The following is a 17,832-nucleotide window of genomic DNA, read 5'->3' as shown; positions in this document are numbered from 1 at the left end:
CAGTGTATCCCAGGCACAATCAGTAAAGGGATATATGCAGAGAATTTTAAAACAGTAATAAAACCAGCTACAGTTCAATCTTCTTTTTGTCACCATGCACCCCCAATTCTACATAATTTCAGGGTTAAAAATACTCATCCCCACCAGGACTTACCTATCAGCCCTGCCTCCTTGCCTTTGATATACTGAGCTATTTGAACATAAACCTTACAGACAGAAAAATAGTCTGAAACATCTCTCTCAGTAAAATAGTCAAAGTGGATGAGAATTGTTACTTTGGTGTGCTGTCACCCTTCCTCATGGGGGAAAAAAATTTTTTCTCCCCTTAGCATGTAAGCCCTCAGGGATTTAAAGCTAATAGTGCATATAGCAATTCAGTTATAGATATTTACATTTTGCAACTTACAACTTGTATTTACTGTATTTGTTAGTAATTGCCATAATAATACTTCATAAGAAAGCATCCCAAAACTCATACAAACCTAAACTTTTATTTCTCACTCCTATATAGGATTGGGGTTCAGCTGATCAAGGCTAAGCCTGGGCTTAGTTTCTTGGGTCTAGATCTACCCCATTTGTTTCTCAACCTCCTTGAACCAGTAGCAGTCTGAAGCATATTCTTTAGTCAAAAGGCAGGAGCACAAGAGAGTAAGCCCAGTTAAACACATTTTAAGCCTCTGCTCATGTCGTATCTGCTTACCTACTGTTATTAAGCATGCCACATGACTAAGGTCAAAGTCATGGAGCAGGGATATGCACTTTGCCTACAGTGAGGACCTGGTAGGGTAGGGATGTATAATATTACAACAGAGGAGTGAAGAATTAAGACTAGTAGTTCAGTCTATCACATTAATCAGAATTTACATTGGTTAAAAACAGGATGTACTTTACTGGATACTTTATGTAGTTGGATTTATTTAAATATTTTTTTCTAGGCTGAAAGTTTCTCATACTTTATAGCATGGAATCTCTGGTTGTTTATTTCCTATTGAGAATGCACCCAAATTGCTTTCTAAGGAAAATCTTGGCTCTATAGACAAGTACCCCTCAGCTTCCAACTGGAGTAATGTGCTGAGACTTACGTCTTTATTAAGCTCAGTTCTCAGTAAAGGAGGTGAGTCCTGCCTTAGCTCGGCAGATCATTAATAGCATATGGCTCTACATTTCACTTACAGCTTAGAATAGCTTCACTCTAGGTACTTGGCAAAAGGAGTAATCTTGAATGCACTTAGCTTAACACCTTTCAAAATGCTAAGAGAAAATGGTTTTCAAGCCCTGTATGAAGGACCTGTAATCACAATGACTACTGTAGTCCAAGAATTTTTAACCTTGAGTCGTATACCCCAGGCATTCCTGGTTAGGCTTTTTGAGGTACTTAAACTGCTCAGAAATTCTGTATAAGATTTGGGGGAATCGATCAGATTTTCATTAGATTTTCAAAGTTGTACATTACCCAAAAGCATTTTTACGAGCCACTGCTTTCAGTTATTCTAAAATCTAATCCTGGGTTAATGTATATCATCAGAGTATGGGGAAATTGGATCATAGAATATTTGTTCTTACGGTTGTTTTTACTAAATAGAGTTTTGGCATCATGTCATTGATTTAAAAATGTATCAACACGTTGTTTATATCTCTATGTGTGCATATATGTTTGATATTATGTATTTCATCAAAACACAGCCCTGTGGGACTTGTTACAATTTTTACTATAGGGATCTGTTGGTGGTTCAATCATTACCTTATAAATAAATTTCTCTACTAGAGAAATTTTTTTCTCTTCTCTATATTATAAATAATCCTTTTTTCCTAAGTATCAAGTATGATTTAAGCTCTTTGATAATTTGAATATCATAACTGATTGTATTTCCTTTGTTGTACTGAGTTCCAGAAAACTTAGAGACAAATTATCTTTAGCAAAATATAATGGAAACATAGCATTTATTTTTTTAATGTGAGTACAGCTGCATCTCTTTCTTTTCTACCCTATTTACTTACTGCTTCACTTTTTTATTTTAAATTTATTTAGTAGTATTTATTTCTTTGGAAGCTACCTGAATCCTTTGTGGAAATAAAAGTAGAAGTAAATGGAATAAGAATCCATCACTGATGTGATTGACTATGATAATTGGAAAACTATGATATAGGAAAAAAATCTTTTAAATCTGAGAATCATAAAAGTAAAAATACTTTCTTCTAAGAACTATAAATGTACATTTTTAAGCCCATATTTTGATGTAGGACCAAAGCCTTTTCTTCATGTAGCCCCTGACGGTTTTGTACCACTCCAAATAAGCTGTTTCGATTTCCTTAAAAGTGTGATGAGAATTTTGAAACACTTGCAAGGAAGTCTGAGGGCTGCAATGTTTTTTTTGTTTTTTTGTTTTGTTTTGTTTTGTTTTAAGATTTTATTTATTTATGTGACAGAGAGACAGCCAGCGAGAGAGAGGGAACACAGCAGGGGGAGTGGGAGAGGAAGAAGCAGGCTCCCAGCGGAGGAGCCCGATGTGGGGCTCCATCCCGGAACCGAACGGTGGGATAACGCCCTGAGCCGAAGGCAAATGCTTAAGGACTGCACTACCCAGGCACCCCAGGGCTGCAATGTTTTTAACTTACTCTTTCAATTGTCTTTCCACACTTAGTTCAACAGTTTGACTTAGCTACTTGCTTTTATTAAGTCTTTCCGAAGTATTCAACTTTGTTTTCATAAAAACAACTTTCCATTTGCATTCATATTGGATTGGTTACTATATTTATAAGTTATGTAATTGTACGACTGGTTTAAACAGATGTAGAATTAAACCCAACTTGAAGGGGACTGGCAGAGAAACACTGTTCTTGTAAACAGTTAAGTTTTTTTAACACTTTAAGAGAGTATTTCTGAAATTCTACTGTAGTTGTGAATTTGAGAGCGTTCGGAATTATCAGGAGGAAAAACATGGAAACTAGATTCGGGGTTGTGGTGTCTTCATACATGAGGCTGTCTTGCAGTGCAAATAACAGAACACAGCCACAGCTAGCATTTGTGGACAAGTCTCAGGCATCTAAGTAAGAAATCAAGTTACAGAAGAGACCTACAATATGATTTCTTTTACAGAAAGTTGAATAGGAAGCAAGACTATACAGTTGACCTTTGAACAACACAGGGGTTAGGGGCCCTGACCTCCCTGCAGGAAAAAATCTGCATGTAACTTTGACTCCCCCAAAACTTAACTACAATAGTCTGCTGTTGCCTGGAAGCCTTACCGACAACATAAACAGTCGGTTGACACATATTTTGTATATTACATGTATTATATACTGTATTCTTTTTTTCTTAAGATTTTATTTATTTGTCAGAGAGCAAGAGCACAGGGGCGCCTGGGTGGCACAGCGGTTGGGCGTCTGCCTTCGGCTCAGGGCGTGATCCTGGCGTTGTGGGATCGAGCCCCACATCAGGCTCCTCTGCTATGAGCCTGCTTCTTCCTCTCCCACTCCCCCTGCTTGTGTTCCCTCTCTCGCTGGCTGTCTCTCTGTCAAATAAATAAATAAAAATCTTTAAAAAAAAAAAAAAAGAGAGCAAGAGCACAAGTACGGAGGGGAGTGGCAGAGGGAGAACGATAAGCAGGCTCTCTGCTGAGCAAGGAGTCCAATGTAGGACTCGATCCCAGGATGCTGGGATCATGACCTGAGACGAAGGCAGATGCTTAACTGCCTGAGCCACCCAGGCACCCCTATATACTGTATTCTTACAAAAAAGTAAGCTAGAGAAAAGAAAATGTTAAGAAAATCATAAGAGAAAATACAATTGAAGTACTATATTGATTGAAAAAAATCTGTTCATAAGTGGACTGATGTAGTTCAAACATGTTTTCAGGGGTCACCTGTACATTGAGAGCTCCAACCAGACATGGTAAAATTTAAGAAGATTAGAAAAAAATGAAAAACACAAATTTTTAGACCAGTGGTTCCTTGTGGGAAAAGGAGGGGATATGATCATGGAGAGATGTCTGAGGTTTTCAAATATTCTTCTTCAACTTGGTGGTGTGCACATAGATTTTTAGTTATTAAACTTTGTATAGAACATATATCCATTTCTATGTTTAATTAAAAATTGAATAAAAATTACAGATGACGTAAAGAGAACGAAAAATAATGGGGGCAAATACACAGCTGAATGTGTATCTTATCAAGAGACCCATTTAATAAACAACATACTTCAAGAAATTAGGGAAAGGTATTTTAATACCTCTGATTGTTTTAAGTATACATGTAATGTGAAGATGTATGTATGTATTTTAAATGGCGACTGAATATTTAGCCGAATTATGCTATCATAAAAATAATTAACATAAAATGGTTTTTACAAAAGAGATCATTTTATCTTTGTTCATTTTTTATTATCACTGTGAATATGGTCAGAGCTTCATAATGCACTAAAAATAATTACTAACTACAATAAATTTATAGTTTTTCAGGATCTTTGCCATGTTTCTAAGAGCTTTTTTATCATAAAGGTCAAAACCCCTGCTAATCTCTAAGTACTTTAGACATTACCTGATTTAGAATAATTTATGGAAAGGACAGTGTGCCCGAATCCCATTAACCTTCCTTGGCCCTTTAATCAGCATTTTATAATTTAGCTGTGCTTATACAACCTTAAATGATTGAAATCCAACTGTTTAGTATGCTAGTCTAAAAATCTAGTATTGGTACTTATGTGCTTAGATAATATGCTTCTTTGACTTCCATTTATATGCTATAAAATACCATAAAAAACATCCTCTAAGATAATCAGATGATAGATTTTTTTTTGAGGAATAAATTTTATATGATGTGACTAATGTGTTTTTATTTTGTTAAAATAGTTTTATATTTAAAATTTGAGTGAAGATTCTTTTATTATCACATTGACTTTGTATATATAAGATTTTTTAATAAATTTTTTTTGGTTAGTGAGGTATAATTTATAGAAAGTGACATTCACTCTTATTAGGTATAAGTTCTGTGTATTTTGACAAACATATACAGTCTTATCACCATTACTACAATTAAGAATATAGAATATTTCCATCACCCCAGAAAGTTCTCGTAACCCTTTGTTCAGTGTCCCTCCCACCACCTCTACTACCCACTCCAGCTACTGGCAACAATCATCTATTTCCTCTTGCTCTTTATAGTCTTTATGTCTGGCTTCTTCCATTTAGCATAGTGCTTTTGACATTAATCCCTGTTGTTGCTTGTATCAGCAGTTCTTTTTTTTTGAGTAGTATTCCATTGTATGGCTGTAACACAATTTGTTTATTAATTCACTAGTTGATAGACATTTTGGATATCTCTAGTTTATGGCAATTATGACTAAAACCTCTGTAAACATTTGTGTACAGGTTTTTATGTAGCCGTGTGTATTTATTTTCTTGGGTAGATGCTTAGGAATTGAGATTGCTGGGTCATAGGTAAGTGTATGTGTAGTTTTGTAAGAAACTGCCAAACTATTTTCAAACTGTTTTCTTAGAGTCCCAAGTGTCCTTCTGGAATAATATTGCTTTAGCCTGGAGAACTTCTGTAACATTTCTTGAGGCACATGTCTGCTGACATTAATTTCTCTTGGCCTTTCTTTTTTAAGTGGGGGTTGGAGATGGAATGTCTGAAAATGTATTTACCTTCATTTTTGAAAGATATTTTTTATTCCATATGCAAGTCTGGATTGACTTTTAAAAATATATATATTTGAAGATGTCATTCCACTGCCTTATAACTTACATAGTTTTAAACAAGAGGTTTAATTATTTTCCTAGTTCCTTCATGGCTGCCATCAAGATTTTCTCTTTGGTTTTCAATAGTTTGACTGATAATGTCTAGGAGTTATCCTGCTTAGAATTCTTGAGTCTGTAGTTTTGTGTCCTTCATTATGTGTGGAAAAATTCTCACCTATCATCTTCTTCAGATATGTTTTCTGCTCCTTTCTTTCTCTTCTGAGATTTCAGTTACTTATATGTTAGACTCGGATACGTTCTATCCAGCAACTCTTACATGTTGTTTTTTTTTTTATTTCCCCTTTTTTCTCTCTTCTTTGTGTTTCAGTTCAAATAATTTATATTGATTTATCTTTAGGGTCATTGTTTCCTCAGCTGTGTTTAATCAACTGGTGGTGAGTCTATTGAAGGAATTTTTATCACAGTTTCTGTCAGTATAGCATTTCCATTTTACTATGTCTTATAGATTCCATCTATCTGCTTAAATTCTTCATCTATTTAGGTATGTTGGCCACTTTTTTTCTAGATTCTTTAACATAAAAAGTATAGTTCTTTCAAAGCCCATGTCATACAGGTCTAAATTTCAGGTCATCTCTGAGTCTGTTTCTTTTGATTGCTTTGTTCCTTGAAAATGGAGTTTTGGTTTTGGGGTTGTTTTGTTTTGTTCCGCTTTGCTTTTGTGTGTGTCTTCTCATTTTTTATTATATTCCAGTAATTTTGAATAGAACTATGGAGGCTGATGAGATCAGTATATTTATGCCATTATAAGGGAGGTTGAGTCAATTAAATCAGAACCTGGGCTGGGGCTGGGTTTTATTATTGCTGTGGTGACTGTCAGTTTATCATAGTTTTCAAGTTCCTCTGGCAGTGGGCTGCTGTTGCCTTAGCATGGGGGCCTACATGCTGGAGGGGTTTTCTCCATGTTAGGACCCCGTCAGCTTGCAGTCATCCTGCACAGCTGAGCCACAGAGTGCTTGTCTCCCTGCACTCTTGCAGCTCCCCAAGAAATAGATGGCTGCTGTTTGTTGTTCTGTACTAGGCTGCACTGGGGCTAAGGAGGTGTTCTGTTGTTCTGGTCAGCCTCAGTCTTGGGGAGACCCTGTGTGCCTGGGCCTCGAGGAAAGGAGGTAGGGAGCTTTTTCACTGTTCCTGTTCCTTCTCTCTCTGGCAGCTAAACTCTGAGTGGTTTTGAGGAATTTGCTGCTGCTCCCCTAGCAGTGGGTATTGGTGTCAGGATGGAGTCTTTGGCCAAAGATAGTTCTCTGCCCCTCCGCCTGAGGTAGAAAGCGTTTTTTTCCTACCCTTCTCCAGCTGTGATTGGTGTTTTCCTGTGCCATGGGGGTGCTAGGCTTTACTTCTTCTAATAGCGCAAGGTTTTGCTTCCTAGGAGGTTTAGAGACTGTGTAGAAAAAATTATTTATACAAATGGACAATTTCACAGTTGCTATTTAGAGGGTTCTAATGATTGGGATCTATTTTTTATCATAGCTGCTTAAAATAACACTGAATTTTTAAAAGCTTATTGGCAGGTAATTTTATTTTCATATTTCATTTGCTGGTTTTATTCCTGTCTTCTGAAATTATTTCACTAATCCTTACAATCATGAAAGATTTTGCTTTTTAAAATACTTGCAAAACCTTTTTCAGCTTTTGGCATTGTCTATATTTTTTTTTAAGTGACTGTTGAAAATCAGTAATACTAAGTGCACTCTTAATTTAAAATTGAAATGTTCATGATTGTCACATTCTTGTTAGAAGGAACAAAACTAATACCCATACTTGGTGACACCACTGTGTGCTTTAGATTTCAAAATCCAAGGTGAACGGTATAAATTATTAATATGATTCTTGTTGGTTTGATAAGCTTTATAAATGCCAGACTATCTTTTTCTTTCTTTTCTTTTTTTTTTTTTTTTAACTCTCATTTTATCTGCAAGAACAAACTCTTCAGCCCTCAGGGAAATGGTCAGGCTGGGTAAAAACTTTCTGAGAGGCAGTGTTGCATGGACTGGAGCCAGACCGCTTGGGTTCTAATTAGTTTTACGTCTTAGTAGTTATGTGACTTTGGACGAGCTACCTAGTCTCTTTATTCCTCAATTTCCTCATCTGAATTAAAGATATTAATAGTATCTAGCTCAAAACTTTATTGCAAGAATTATGAGGGTTAATATACATGAAGCATTTAAACAGCGCCTGGCCCCATAGAAAGTACTGCAGAAGTATTTGCTATAACATAGAGTTTCATCCCATGAGTCACAAAGAGCTGCTGATAAGCTGAAACAACCCAAAAATGGAAAGGCAAGGGATTGGAAAAAAAAAACTGGTAAGAGATTATTCAGCCATAGGCTATTCCACAGGCTACAGGGAGGGAAGGACAGGAGTGAACCTGGGCAAAACATTCTGGAATAGACAGCCATGATTACATTTGACCAGATCTCTGCTTCTGATCACACAGAAGATGCTCTTGTATACTTCAAGCCGGAGCTAAGTCCGTGGGGCAGAGGCAGGAGGGAGGGAAAAGTCAGTGGGCCAAGCAGGGACTTGGCCAGAAGAGCCCAGGCTTACTTCTGTATTTCCTTCCTTCTAATAAGAACACTAATAATCTGGAGTCAAACTCACTAATAGATTATTATTCCAGGTTTAGCTGTGTGAATTTCAACAATTTAACCCTTTTCAATTTCAGCTTCTTTGTAAAATGGAGATAAGAATAAGACTTACTAAAGTTGTTAAAGGAGATTATCCATGTAAGGTGCTTATTCATTAGTTCAGTGCCTTAAACATAGGAAATGTTCTGGATGGTCACCATCCTCACCCCCTCCCCACTGTCAGCAGCAGCAGCACCATCAGTTGTCACGGGAAATCCCGAGACACCGAAGTCCTGATCTGACGCAGCCTTTGCTTCTGTACTTTTTCTCATTCCTTAGGCTTCTAAAGGAAATAAGTACACAGAGAGCAAAACCAAACTGTCCGCACTTTACTAGGAAGTTTGGCCTTCATGTAGTAGGCCCTGGTTGAACTAGGCTGGTCTGTTTGGAGAACTGATTCAGTCTTTGACTCAGCTATGTACCAATTTAGCTCTCCTATGGCAAGGTAGAGGCTTTAAAAGCATCTCATCTTCTAATAAGTACAGTTTTATTTCTGATCTTTATGCTTTTTCTTCTTGCACAAATTAGGGCGTTCATATGACGCTAAATAATAGTGTTGATTAGCAGATATCTTTGTCTCGTTTCTATTCTCAGGGGGAATGTCTTAGTCACCTCGGGCTTCCATAACAAAATACCACAGATGGGGTGGCTTAGACAACAGAAATTTATTTTCTCACAGTTCTGAAGGCTAGAAGTCCAAGGTCAAGATGCCAGCATGATTGGTTTCTGGTGAGAGCTCTCTTCTGGCTTATGGATGGTCACCTTTGTACTTTGTCCTCACATGGCAGGAGCAAAATAAAATAATTATGAAAAGCTTTTGATCTACTCTGAAGGTGATTAAGCAGAGACTGAGTCCCCAGAACAAATGGATGCCCTTGTCACTTTTAATATAATTTTTGTTCATAAAAATATTTGACTATGAAAAATTAAATTGAAATACTTTTAGATTTCATAGGCTAGCAATTAAGAACACAGAAAAAAAAAAGGCAACATGTGATATAGATTTTTCTGTCAGACTGCCTGGTGTCAGATTCCAGTTCATTTATTAGTGCTGGGATCCTAGCAAGTTACCTCACCTCTCTAACGCCTCAGTTCCTTCATCTGTAAAAAGGGCCTGATAACATTACCTGTCCCTTGGTACATTTGAGAAAATGTAAGTGATAATCTCTGTAAAGTGCTTGGCACATAGCCACCACAATTTATTAAGAACCATCAATATTATTTATGTTGTCATTAAATTGAAAGACACTTGAAGGTAATATAAGTGAAGGAAAACGGGTTCCTTCTGGACGCACACTACTTAAAGCTAAAGAAAATATAAATAAAATGGCCTTACCAAGATATTTCTTTTAGCTTATGCTAAATTTAGATATTTTAGATATTATGGAATATCTGACCAAATGATTTTAGTTAAAATTCTCAACTGTATGTAAGTCACCTCAGGATACAGTTTAAGATAGATGTGTTTTTTAAAGTAGGCTCCACACCCAGTGTGGGGCTCGAACCCATGACTGAGATCAAGAGTCACATGCTCCACTGACTGAGCCAGCCAGGTGCCCCTAAATTAAATATTTTAACAATAGAATTAATTTGAGAAATAGAGCCTTGTCATATTGTAGTAAGTTGTAACATCAAAGTAGAAAATTATGAGTTTTAGTAAACAGTTGTAAATATTGTAATATATTGTAGTCTTAGCTTTTTTGCATGTCAATTATATTTTTTGGAAAAAGCCTCATAGACAATTAAACAATGGATTTTTAAATAGCAACTGTGATGTGTATCTAAGTCTAGCTAATCCTGTGGTGGAAATACATTTTTTTAAATATTTTATTTTATTTTACTTTTAAGTAGGCTCCATGCCCAGTGTGGGGCTCAAACTCACAACCCCGGGACCAAGAGTCACATGCTGTACCGACTGAGCCAGCTAGGTGCCCCAATGGAAATACATATTTCTTACACCATTAAAAGATAGGGTTTTTTCATGAGAAATTGTTCAGAGAACCTGTTATCAAAGCATATGACTTCAGTGGTTATTGCTAGGTATTTGGCAGAGTTTCTTTGGAGAGTCCATGTCAACTTATTTTATCAAATAAGAAATCAAATATTTAAAAACATGGTGCCCAGAGATGCAGAGGGGCATCCTGCTATTAAGAATACTTTGGATTTCTGTGAATTTACAGGTAAGTTTATAAATCTAAAGAAACAAGCCTTTCACAAGGAAAATGGAAAAATCTCTAAAGCTTAAAACTGTAAATACTTTTTTCTTCTTTAGATGATTTATAAACATACTGTCATCTTTTAATTTAAATTTCTGAAATGCGAAGTGTTTGTATTAACGAGATACATATATATTAATTACTGTTTGTTTTTATAAAGGTTCAGATATCCAAAGAGAGGACATTCTGTGGATAGCCATGGCGGGGACTCATCAGATATGGGCACTGCTACTGGACAGTGGCAGACTACCAAAGAAAAAGTAAGTGACAGTATGTCTCTTTGGTAAACTACAAGAGTTCACAGAATTCCCTCTCCTCGAGTCCCTATGATTGCAACGCCTCTGTGCTAGTTGGGATGTGCTGGGCCACGGCATCGTAACAGCCCAGATTCTCAGGAGCGTAAGACAAGGTTCCTGTCCTTCTTTCCCACTCGCACAGGTTCACTGGGGAGCGCTGCTCTGCCAGGCTGTTGACCAGGCTGGTGAAGCAGCCACCATCTGGAGCTTTGCCAGTCATTCTGGCAGAGAGAGAGGTGTGAGTCGCTCAGTGGCTTTTAAAGCTTCTACTCAGAAGTGACACATATCACTTTTACTTAAATTTCATCAGCCCAAGTAAGTCTTTTGACCACCTTTGCTAACTTCTGGGAGTGTGGGAAGATCAGTCCTGTGGAGCCTCCAGAGAGAGAACTGGGAATGTTTGGTGGCCATGCCTCTCTTAACATGCAGTTCACACATCCCTGCTCAGGAATGCGCACGTTTGAGTACTGCGTGGCAGAGTGCTCAATGGCTCAGGTTTTGTAGTCCTGAGATCGAATTCTGCCTCTGCCACTTACTATCTCTGGGAGCTTAGGAGAGCCAATTTAACTTTCTGTGCTTCGGTCTCTTTATTTATATCTACTGCATAGGCTTGTTTTGAAAATTGATAATATGCATAAAGAGCTCAGCCTAGCACCTGGTTTATGCAGTAAATGTAGGAGTTGTGCTGCCACTGTTGGGGATATAAAGATGAAAAAGTAGTATGTCTGCACAGTTTCTTATATCCTTTCTGTAGAGCCTTGTATCTTCTCCCTCACACTCCAGGTAGAACTGACCATACTCTTTCTTCTCTTTGACCTCACTACACTCCCTCTGTAGCTACATTAGTGCACTGATAAGTTCCTTCTCTCTCCCCCTCTCCCTCCCTCCCTCCCTCCCTCCCTCCCTCCCTCTTTTTTCTTCTCTCCCCCGCTCTGTTTCTGGTTGCATTTACTGGTTTCCATAACTATTTCCTCCTACTATACTGTCCCTTATAGTAAAATTGTCCCTTACATAAATAAGAGGCACATCGTATATCAATAAAATATGAGGTATCAAGGAAGGCTTCCTGGAAGTAGCTGCTAAATTAAAACTGGATAGAGGAGTAGGAGTTAGGGAGAAGGAGGTTTTCCAGGCAAGATACAACACCAGTGATGTGATGAGTAACAGGCAGATCGTGAAGCGCCTTATGTGTCCTTTGAAGAAATGTGAACATTATTCTGCATGCCTTTATGGAAAGTTTTGAGCTGGCTAGTGACATGATTCAGTCTGTGTTTTTGAAAGAATACTGGCAGCATTTGGACTAGGACAAAACTAGAAACAGAGATAGCAGAGAGGGAGCTATGGTTATCTCCAGGCAAGAGATGATAGTAGCCTGAACAATGTGGTGACCAGAAACATTAACATGAGGCATAATTATAAACAGCAGAAAGAACTAACAGAGATGGCCAGAATGCGCTGTTCTAATTGATGGCTATTTTCAACCCATATGGTCAAGAGTGGGCGAAATTTCCAAATAAGTAGAGTTGTCACTCTCGTTCATAATAGGAAAATGTCCAGTTGGATCACATGGACCTGTATCATGGTTTTAAGGATGCTTGATCTTTATTACTGATCTTCCAGCGGTAAAGATGGCTAACATTTTAGAAGTTACTTTTTCTGCCCACTCCTTCTTATATTTAATCAAAGAAACTCCTATTTGAAATTAAGATTCATATTAATTACCTTTTAATTTGTTTGGCATATTAGTTATTACATTTATTTCTCTACGTGTTTTTTTTTTCTATACGTTTCTTGAATAAATGGCTGTATTTCATACATTCTGTACCCCTTCGCCTCTATCCCTGTTCTCTACCTAACTTAGCATTGGGAGCATATCAATGGGTAAGCGATTGGTGGTCGTCTTAGACTTCTGCCTGCTGGGCCGTACCTAGAGATGATGTACACGTCATCTCATTATTTTGCGTCTTGAATCAGCTTCTTCCCCTCCTCAACATAGCGCACCTCCGTGACTTCCTTCCAGGTCCTCCAGCATAAGCCTAGAAGCCAAAGTGTAAAACTTGCTATGACAAAAAGAATCACTGCAAAGTCCTTTAAATAGAAATTTCCCTAAGAAACTGATTTTACAGCTGATTAAAGCAGCATAATTGTCCTGTAAGAAGTTAAGGTGGGATCCAGATGTACCTATCTCTGGCCATTTGTAGGAGAAAAAAAATAAACACACAACTATCCAGTCAACGATACGATCATTTTTCTTGTCAGGGATTGCTTCTCCCGCCGTTGAGAACATAGTTTCAATTTTGTGTAGGTCCCGGCACAGTGAATAAGTAAATGAATGATCTAGAAAAACTACAGGGAATGTAGAACTGACTGCACACTTGAGGCCAAGATCACGAGTCTGCTTTTTAACAATGCTTATCACCACCGATTTCATCACTTGGATTCATTTGATAACTCAGTTGGACAGAACATAACGATGTCGATTCCACCTGTGAACTTGGCTTTTTTTTAGTGAGCTGAAAAAAGGAACCTGCCTTCGGTTTGCTGGAAGCGGAAATGAAGAGAACCGAAATAACGCGTATCCTCACAAGGCGGGCTTTGCCCAGCCTTCAGGTCTTTCTCTTGCCCCCGACGAGCCCTGGAGCTGCCTGTTTGTGGCAGACAGTGAGAGCAGCACCGTGAGAACTGTCTCGCTGAAAGACGGAGCAGTGAAGCACCTCGTGGGAGGAGAAAGAGATCCCATGGTAATGCGTGAAGACCGCTTTCGCATGCTCTGTGCCCAGACCCTGACCACGCTTGTGTGTTTCAAATTGTGAAGAGTTAATCCATTTCAGGAGAGCACGTTCTTGGCCTATCCATAAATTGGAAGTCAGGCCAAAGGAAATGTGAATATAATGAAACAAGTAGCAAAACCATCTAAGAAAAGTCAGTTGACTCTACTTGGTAACACAAATGTCAAGGCTTCAGGAAGAATGGGGGATAAAATATTGATTACTGAGGGAAGAAGAAAATGTAAATTAGATACTTGGCAGGAATATGGAAAGAGATTAGTAGACTTGACCTGTTCCTAACCAGATGTGTGATTACTGTGACTAAAACTACCAAGTGCCACAAATTAATATAGGTTCAAAATTTTGTCATTTTTTTCTTGTCTGAATCGAATACCCAGGCCTATTTATATGAAATCAGGCCCATTTCCCCTTTAACTTAAGTAGCATATATAGTCTTTTTACTTTATACCCTACGCTGTAGCACTGTAAAAATTTTAATACGTGCTGTTTCTTTCTTTAAAAAAGAATTTATTTGCTTTTGGTGATGTTGATGGAGTAGGAATCAATGCCAAGCTTCAGCACCCACTTGGAGTAACTTGGGACAAAAAAAGGAACTTACTTTACGTGGCAGACTCTTATAATCACAAGGTGAGTCTTAACAGAATTCTAGAATATCCTGCTTTTCATCTATGGCATTTAAAAAGCTGAAAGCTGTGAGCCTCCTCCAACTGCCACTTTAAAATAGAGAGGAGTAACAGTCTTTGACAACTATGTACAAGCCTTTGCTGTTCTTTTCTTAGTCCTTTCTTTGCAAAGAGGATATGATGGCACTCAGAGCTGGGGAAGGGACTAAATAAATTCCCCATGACTACAGCAAAAAATTGTGAATTGCAGTCCATCAAAGCTGCTTAGTAACAGGGTAAATGAGAAGGCGGCAGGTGGCAGGGAAATTAATATGTCAACTAACAAAGGAACGTTTTGAGCTGTTGCATAGTTGCAGTGGCTGCTAGCAAATAATTCCATCTTCAGCAGCATTTCCATTTTTGTCTCTATTGCACGGATTATTCAACTGTTGCCATTTTTATTGCATTTTTCTTTTCTATAAAAACTAGTGGAAAATGTTAATACCTTGTGATGACACCATAAATTAACATAATTGAGGCACAATTGGAAATCATTAGGTTTAACATAAGTGGCCAATTCTCAGCCCGTGTTAGATGCTCGTGAGAAAGAAGAAATTCAGTTCAATTGGGTCTCATTGTGAGGGAAAAGAATAACATTTAAAATTTTTCGATTCCAGAAATAATTTCATTAAAGATTGCTGCTGGGAGATAAGATGTAACTGGGTGTTTTACGTAGTTTTTCATTCTCAGAATGGAGTGTCTCCCCTGAGACTATAATTTGAGTATTTGGCTTTTCAAGAAAGTATGGAAATGCCTTTTTTTTTTTTAAGATGTATTTATTTATTTGAGAGAGAGCACCCGCATGAGTGGGGGGAGGAACAAAGGAAGAGGGAGAGGCAGAAAATCTCAAGCAGACTCCCTGCTGGGCATGGAGCCTGATGCAGGGCTCGATCTCACAACTTGAACACTTCCTGGGCTGAAATCAAGTCAGACACTTAACTGACTGAGCCACTCAGGTGCACTGGAAATGCCTATTTTTCTGAGATTTAGTAAGAATGCTAATGGCAGTCAAATTCTCTGGTTTGCTTTTCACTACACTTTTTTATACTATGAACCTGAGATTGACCTTCAGATATATACTTGCTTTGTTCTTTCTTTTTAGATTAAAGTTGTGGATCCAAAAACAAAAAACTGCTCAACATTAGCAGGAACTGGAGACGCAAGTAATGCTATCACTTCCAGCTTTACCGAGTCAACTTTTAATGAACCGGGAGGCTTGTGTATTGGAGAGGATGGCCAGTTATTATACGTTGCAGACACCAATAATCATCAAATTAAAGTGATGGATTTAGAAACAAAAACGATTTCTGTGGTAAGCAATCTGAAAGTATAAGTTAGAGTATCATTTTAAGAAGGATATTAAAGTCCTCACGGCATAGAAGGAGGCGTCTTCGGTTAAACCATCTCCAGGGTTGAACGTGAAGTATGTAGGTAGAGTAGCGAGCGAATGCCTCCTTCCAGGATGCCCTGTTCTTGTTAAAATAAAAATTCTGTTTGTGATGAGAGTGTTTAAGATACTGAAAGTTGGAGAGAATTTGAACTTTCATCTGTTAAAATATCTAAAAAAAAAAAAAAGTATAGACATAGACACACTGCACATACGTACTACATGGGTTGTGTTGTCCAGGTGTTTTGGGGTTTTTTTCTTTAAGGATTCTTGGATTCACCATAGGAAACAAAGATCACACGATCTCTTACCAGATAACCTCCCAAAGAAAACTCTAGGAGTCACATTTCTGAACACATTGAAAATAAATGAGTTCTAATCAATTTTTAAAGATAAGGATATAATCTCCAAAAATTTTCAAGCTACCTCTTGATATATCACATTTGGCTGAGGGGAAAAAAAAAAAAAGCGAGAGTTTTTTTTCCTAAAATTCTAGGAATTCCCAAGATATGTTTTAAAATAAAAATACAGACTGCCATATAAGCAAGTGTCATTTCTCCTGACATTGATCATCTTACAGTTGGCAGTGAAAATTGTTTAAATTGATAAAGTTTTACTTTAATTTCCTACCATCTATAAACATACTGGACAATGAACTTAGTTCTGTTTCATTAGTATTGGCAATCTTTTTGCCAGGATGAAGTATGTTTTTGAACCTATAAAATAATCATGAGGATGTCTAAGCACACTTCTAATTCAGACTAGATTAGCAATTAAGTTTCATTGACATAGAACCTCATTTTTTGACTAAGGTTCAAAAATAAGTTCTTTACAATTACTATAAAGTACTTGTGCTTTAATTAACAGATTTTCTTATTTCCTAGCTCTCAGTCTTCAGACCTGACAGCGCTGTGGTAGACGGCCCATTCCCAGTGGAGAAACCGAAGACATTACCCAAACTACCTAAATCTGCTCCAAACATTAGACTTTCTCCAGTGGCTGCATCTCCAGGCCAGACTCTCCAGTTCAAGCTAAGATTAGACCTCCCATCAGGAACCAAGCTGACCGAAGGAGTATCCAGTTGTTGGTTTCTAACAGCTGAAGGTATGAGAATAATCTTGCCAACATTCCAGTATGAAATTGTATTTACCAGTCTACCTTCCAGTAATACAGTGATCTAAGTCTCAGAGTCCGTTCTAAAGAAGGAAATGGACTTTCCCCTTGAGTTGGCTATTTTTAAATACATACTCTTTTAACTGAAGTAATTTGATTTAGGCTTTTTCCAATTCAGTGTTTTGGTGGTTTTACTATTATCTTTTACTTTTCCAGATCGGCATCTGTCAAATGCTTTAGAGCTTTCAGTTGTTCATTTTATTTCAAAAGGACTTGATTTACCAGTTATTAAGCCTGAAGCTACATTTTCTTCTGTAGAGATGCCAGAGGTAGAACTCGAGCCCCATTACTTGTTTGCTATAAGAAAATGGATGCCAGGGGCGCCTGGGTGGCTCAGTCGGTAAACGTCTGCCTTTGGCTCAGGGCGTGATCCCGGCGTTCTGGGATCGAGCCCCACATCAGGCTCCTACGCTGGGAGCCTGCTTCTTCCTCTCCCATTCCCCCTGCTTGTGTTCTCTCTCTCGCTGGCTGTCTCTGTCAAATAAATAAAAATCTTAAAAATAAATTAAAAAAAATGGATGCCAGAACCGTATCTTAAAAGTATGCCATCCAAGTAGAAGAATAAAACCTTGTTGGAGGATATGTAATTGAACACAAATGAATCCCTGTGATCAGAATGCAGGCAGAGCCTTTGGCCTTACTCACTAATTTGTAGTCATTGAAGCCAAGAGCACTTCCTGTTCGAGTCTATTCTCAAAGTATTCAGTGACTATAAACTGTAAAGATGTGAATGTGTATTTGAAGCGCCGTGTGCTCTTGATTAATGTAGAAGAAGGAATCAGCCTGCCGCTTGCCTGATAGCAGTGCTTTCCAGCCCCTCTAATAGCGTGGACAGCAACTGTAAAGTAAAATACTAGCGGTCCAGAACTAAGTGCTGACTTCTTGTCTCTAATGACCTTCCTCTGTCCTGGTCTCCCACGCTCTTTCAC

The 17,832-nt window shown here is 37.9% G+C and overlaps 1 protein-coding gene across 1 annotated transcript in view; it reads left to right on the top strand.

Annotated features, from left to right (window-relative positions):
• NHLRC2 (NHL repeat containing 2) overlaps positions 1–17,832 on the top strand; it is a 60,346-nt gene that overhangs the window by 32,876 nt on the left and 9,638 nt on the right. Inside the window, exons 6-10 of the mRNA XM_026494176.4 lie at positions 10,757–10,856; positions 13,402–13,633; positions 14,186–14,308; positions 15,446–15,655; positions 16,615–16,834. Coding sequence (XP_026349961.3) covers positions 10,757–10,856; positions 13,402–13,633; positions 14,186–14,308; positions 15,446–15,655; positions 16,615–16,834 — 885 coding nt within the window. The remainder of the gene's footprint in view (positions 1–10,756; positions 10,857–13,401; positions 13,634–14,185; positions 14,309–15,445; positions 15,656–16,614; positions 16,835–17,832) is intronic.

Source organism: Ursus arctos, unplaced genomic scaffold (genome assembly GCF_023065955.2).
Source record: "Ursus arctos isolate Adak ecotype North America unplaced genomic scaffold, UrsArc2.0 scaffold_7, whole genome shotgun sequence".
NCBI classification, from domain to species: domain Eukaryota; kingdom Metazoa; phylum Chordata; class Mammalia; order Carnivora; family Ursidae; genus Ursus; species Ursus arctos.
The sequence above is the reverse complement of the archived record's forward strand: the minus strand, read 5'-3'. Positions and strand labels throughout refer to the sequence as shown.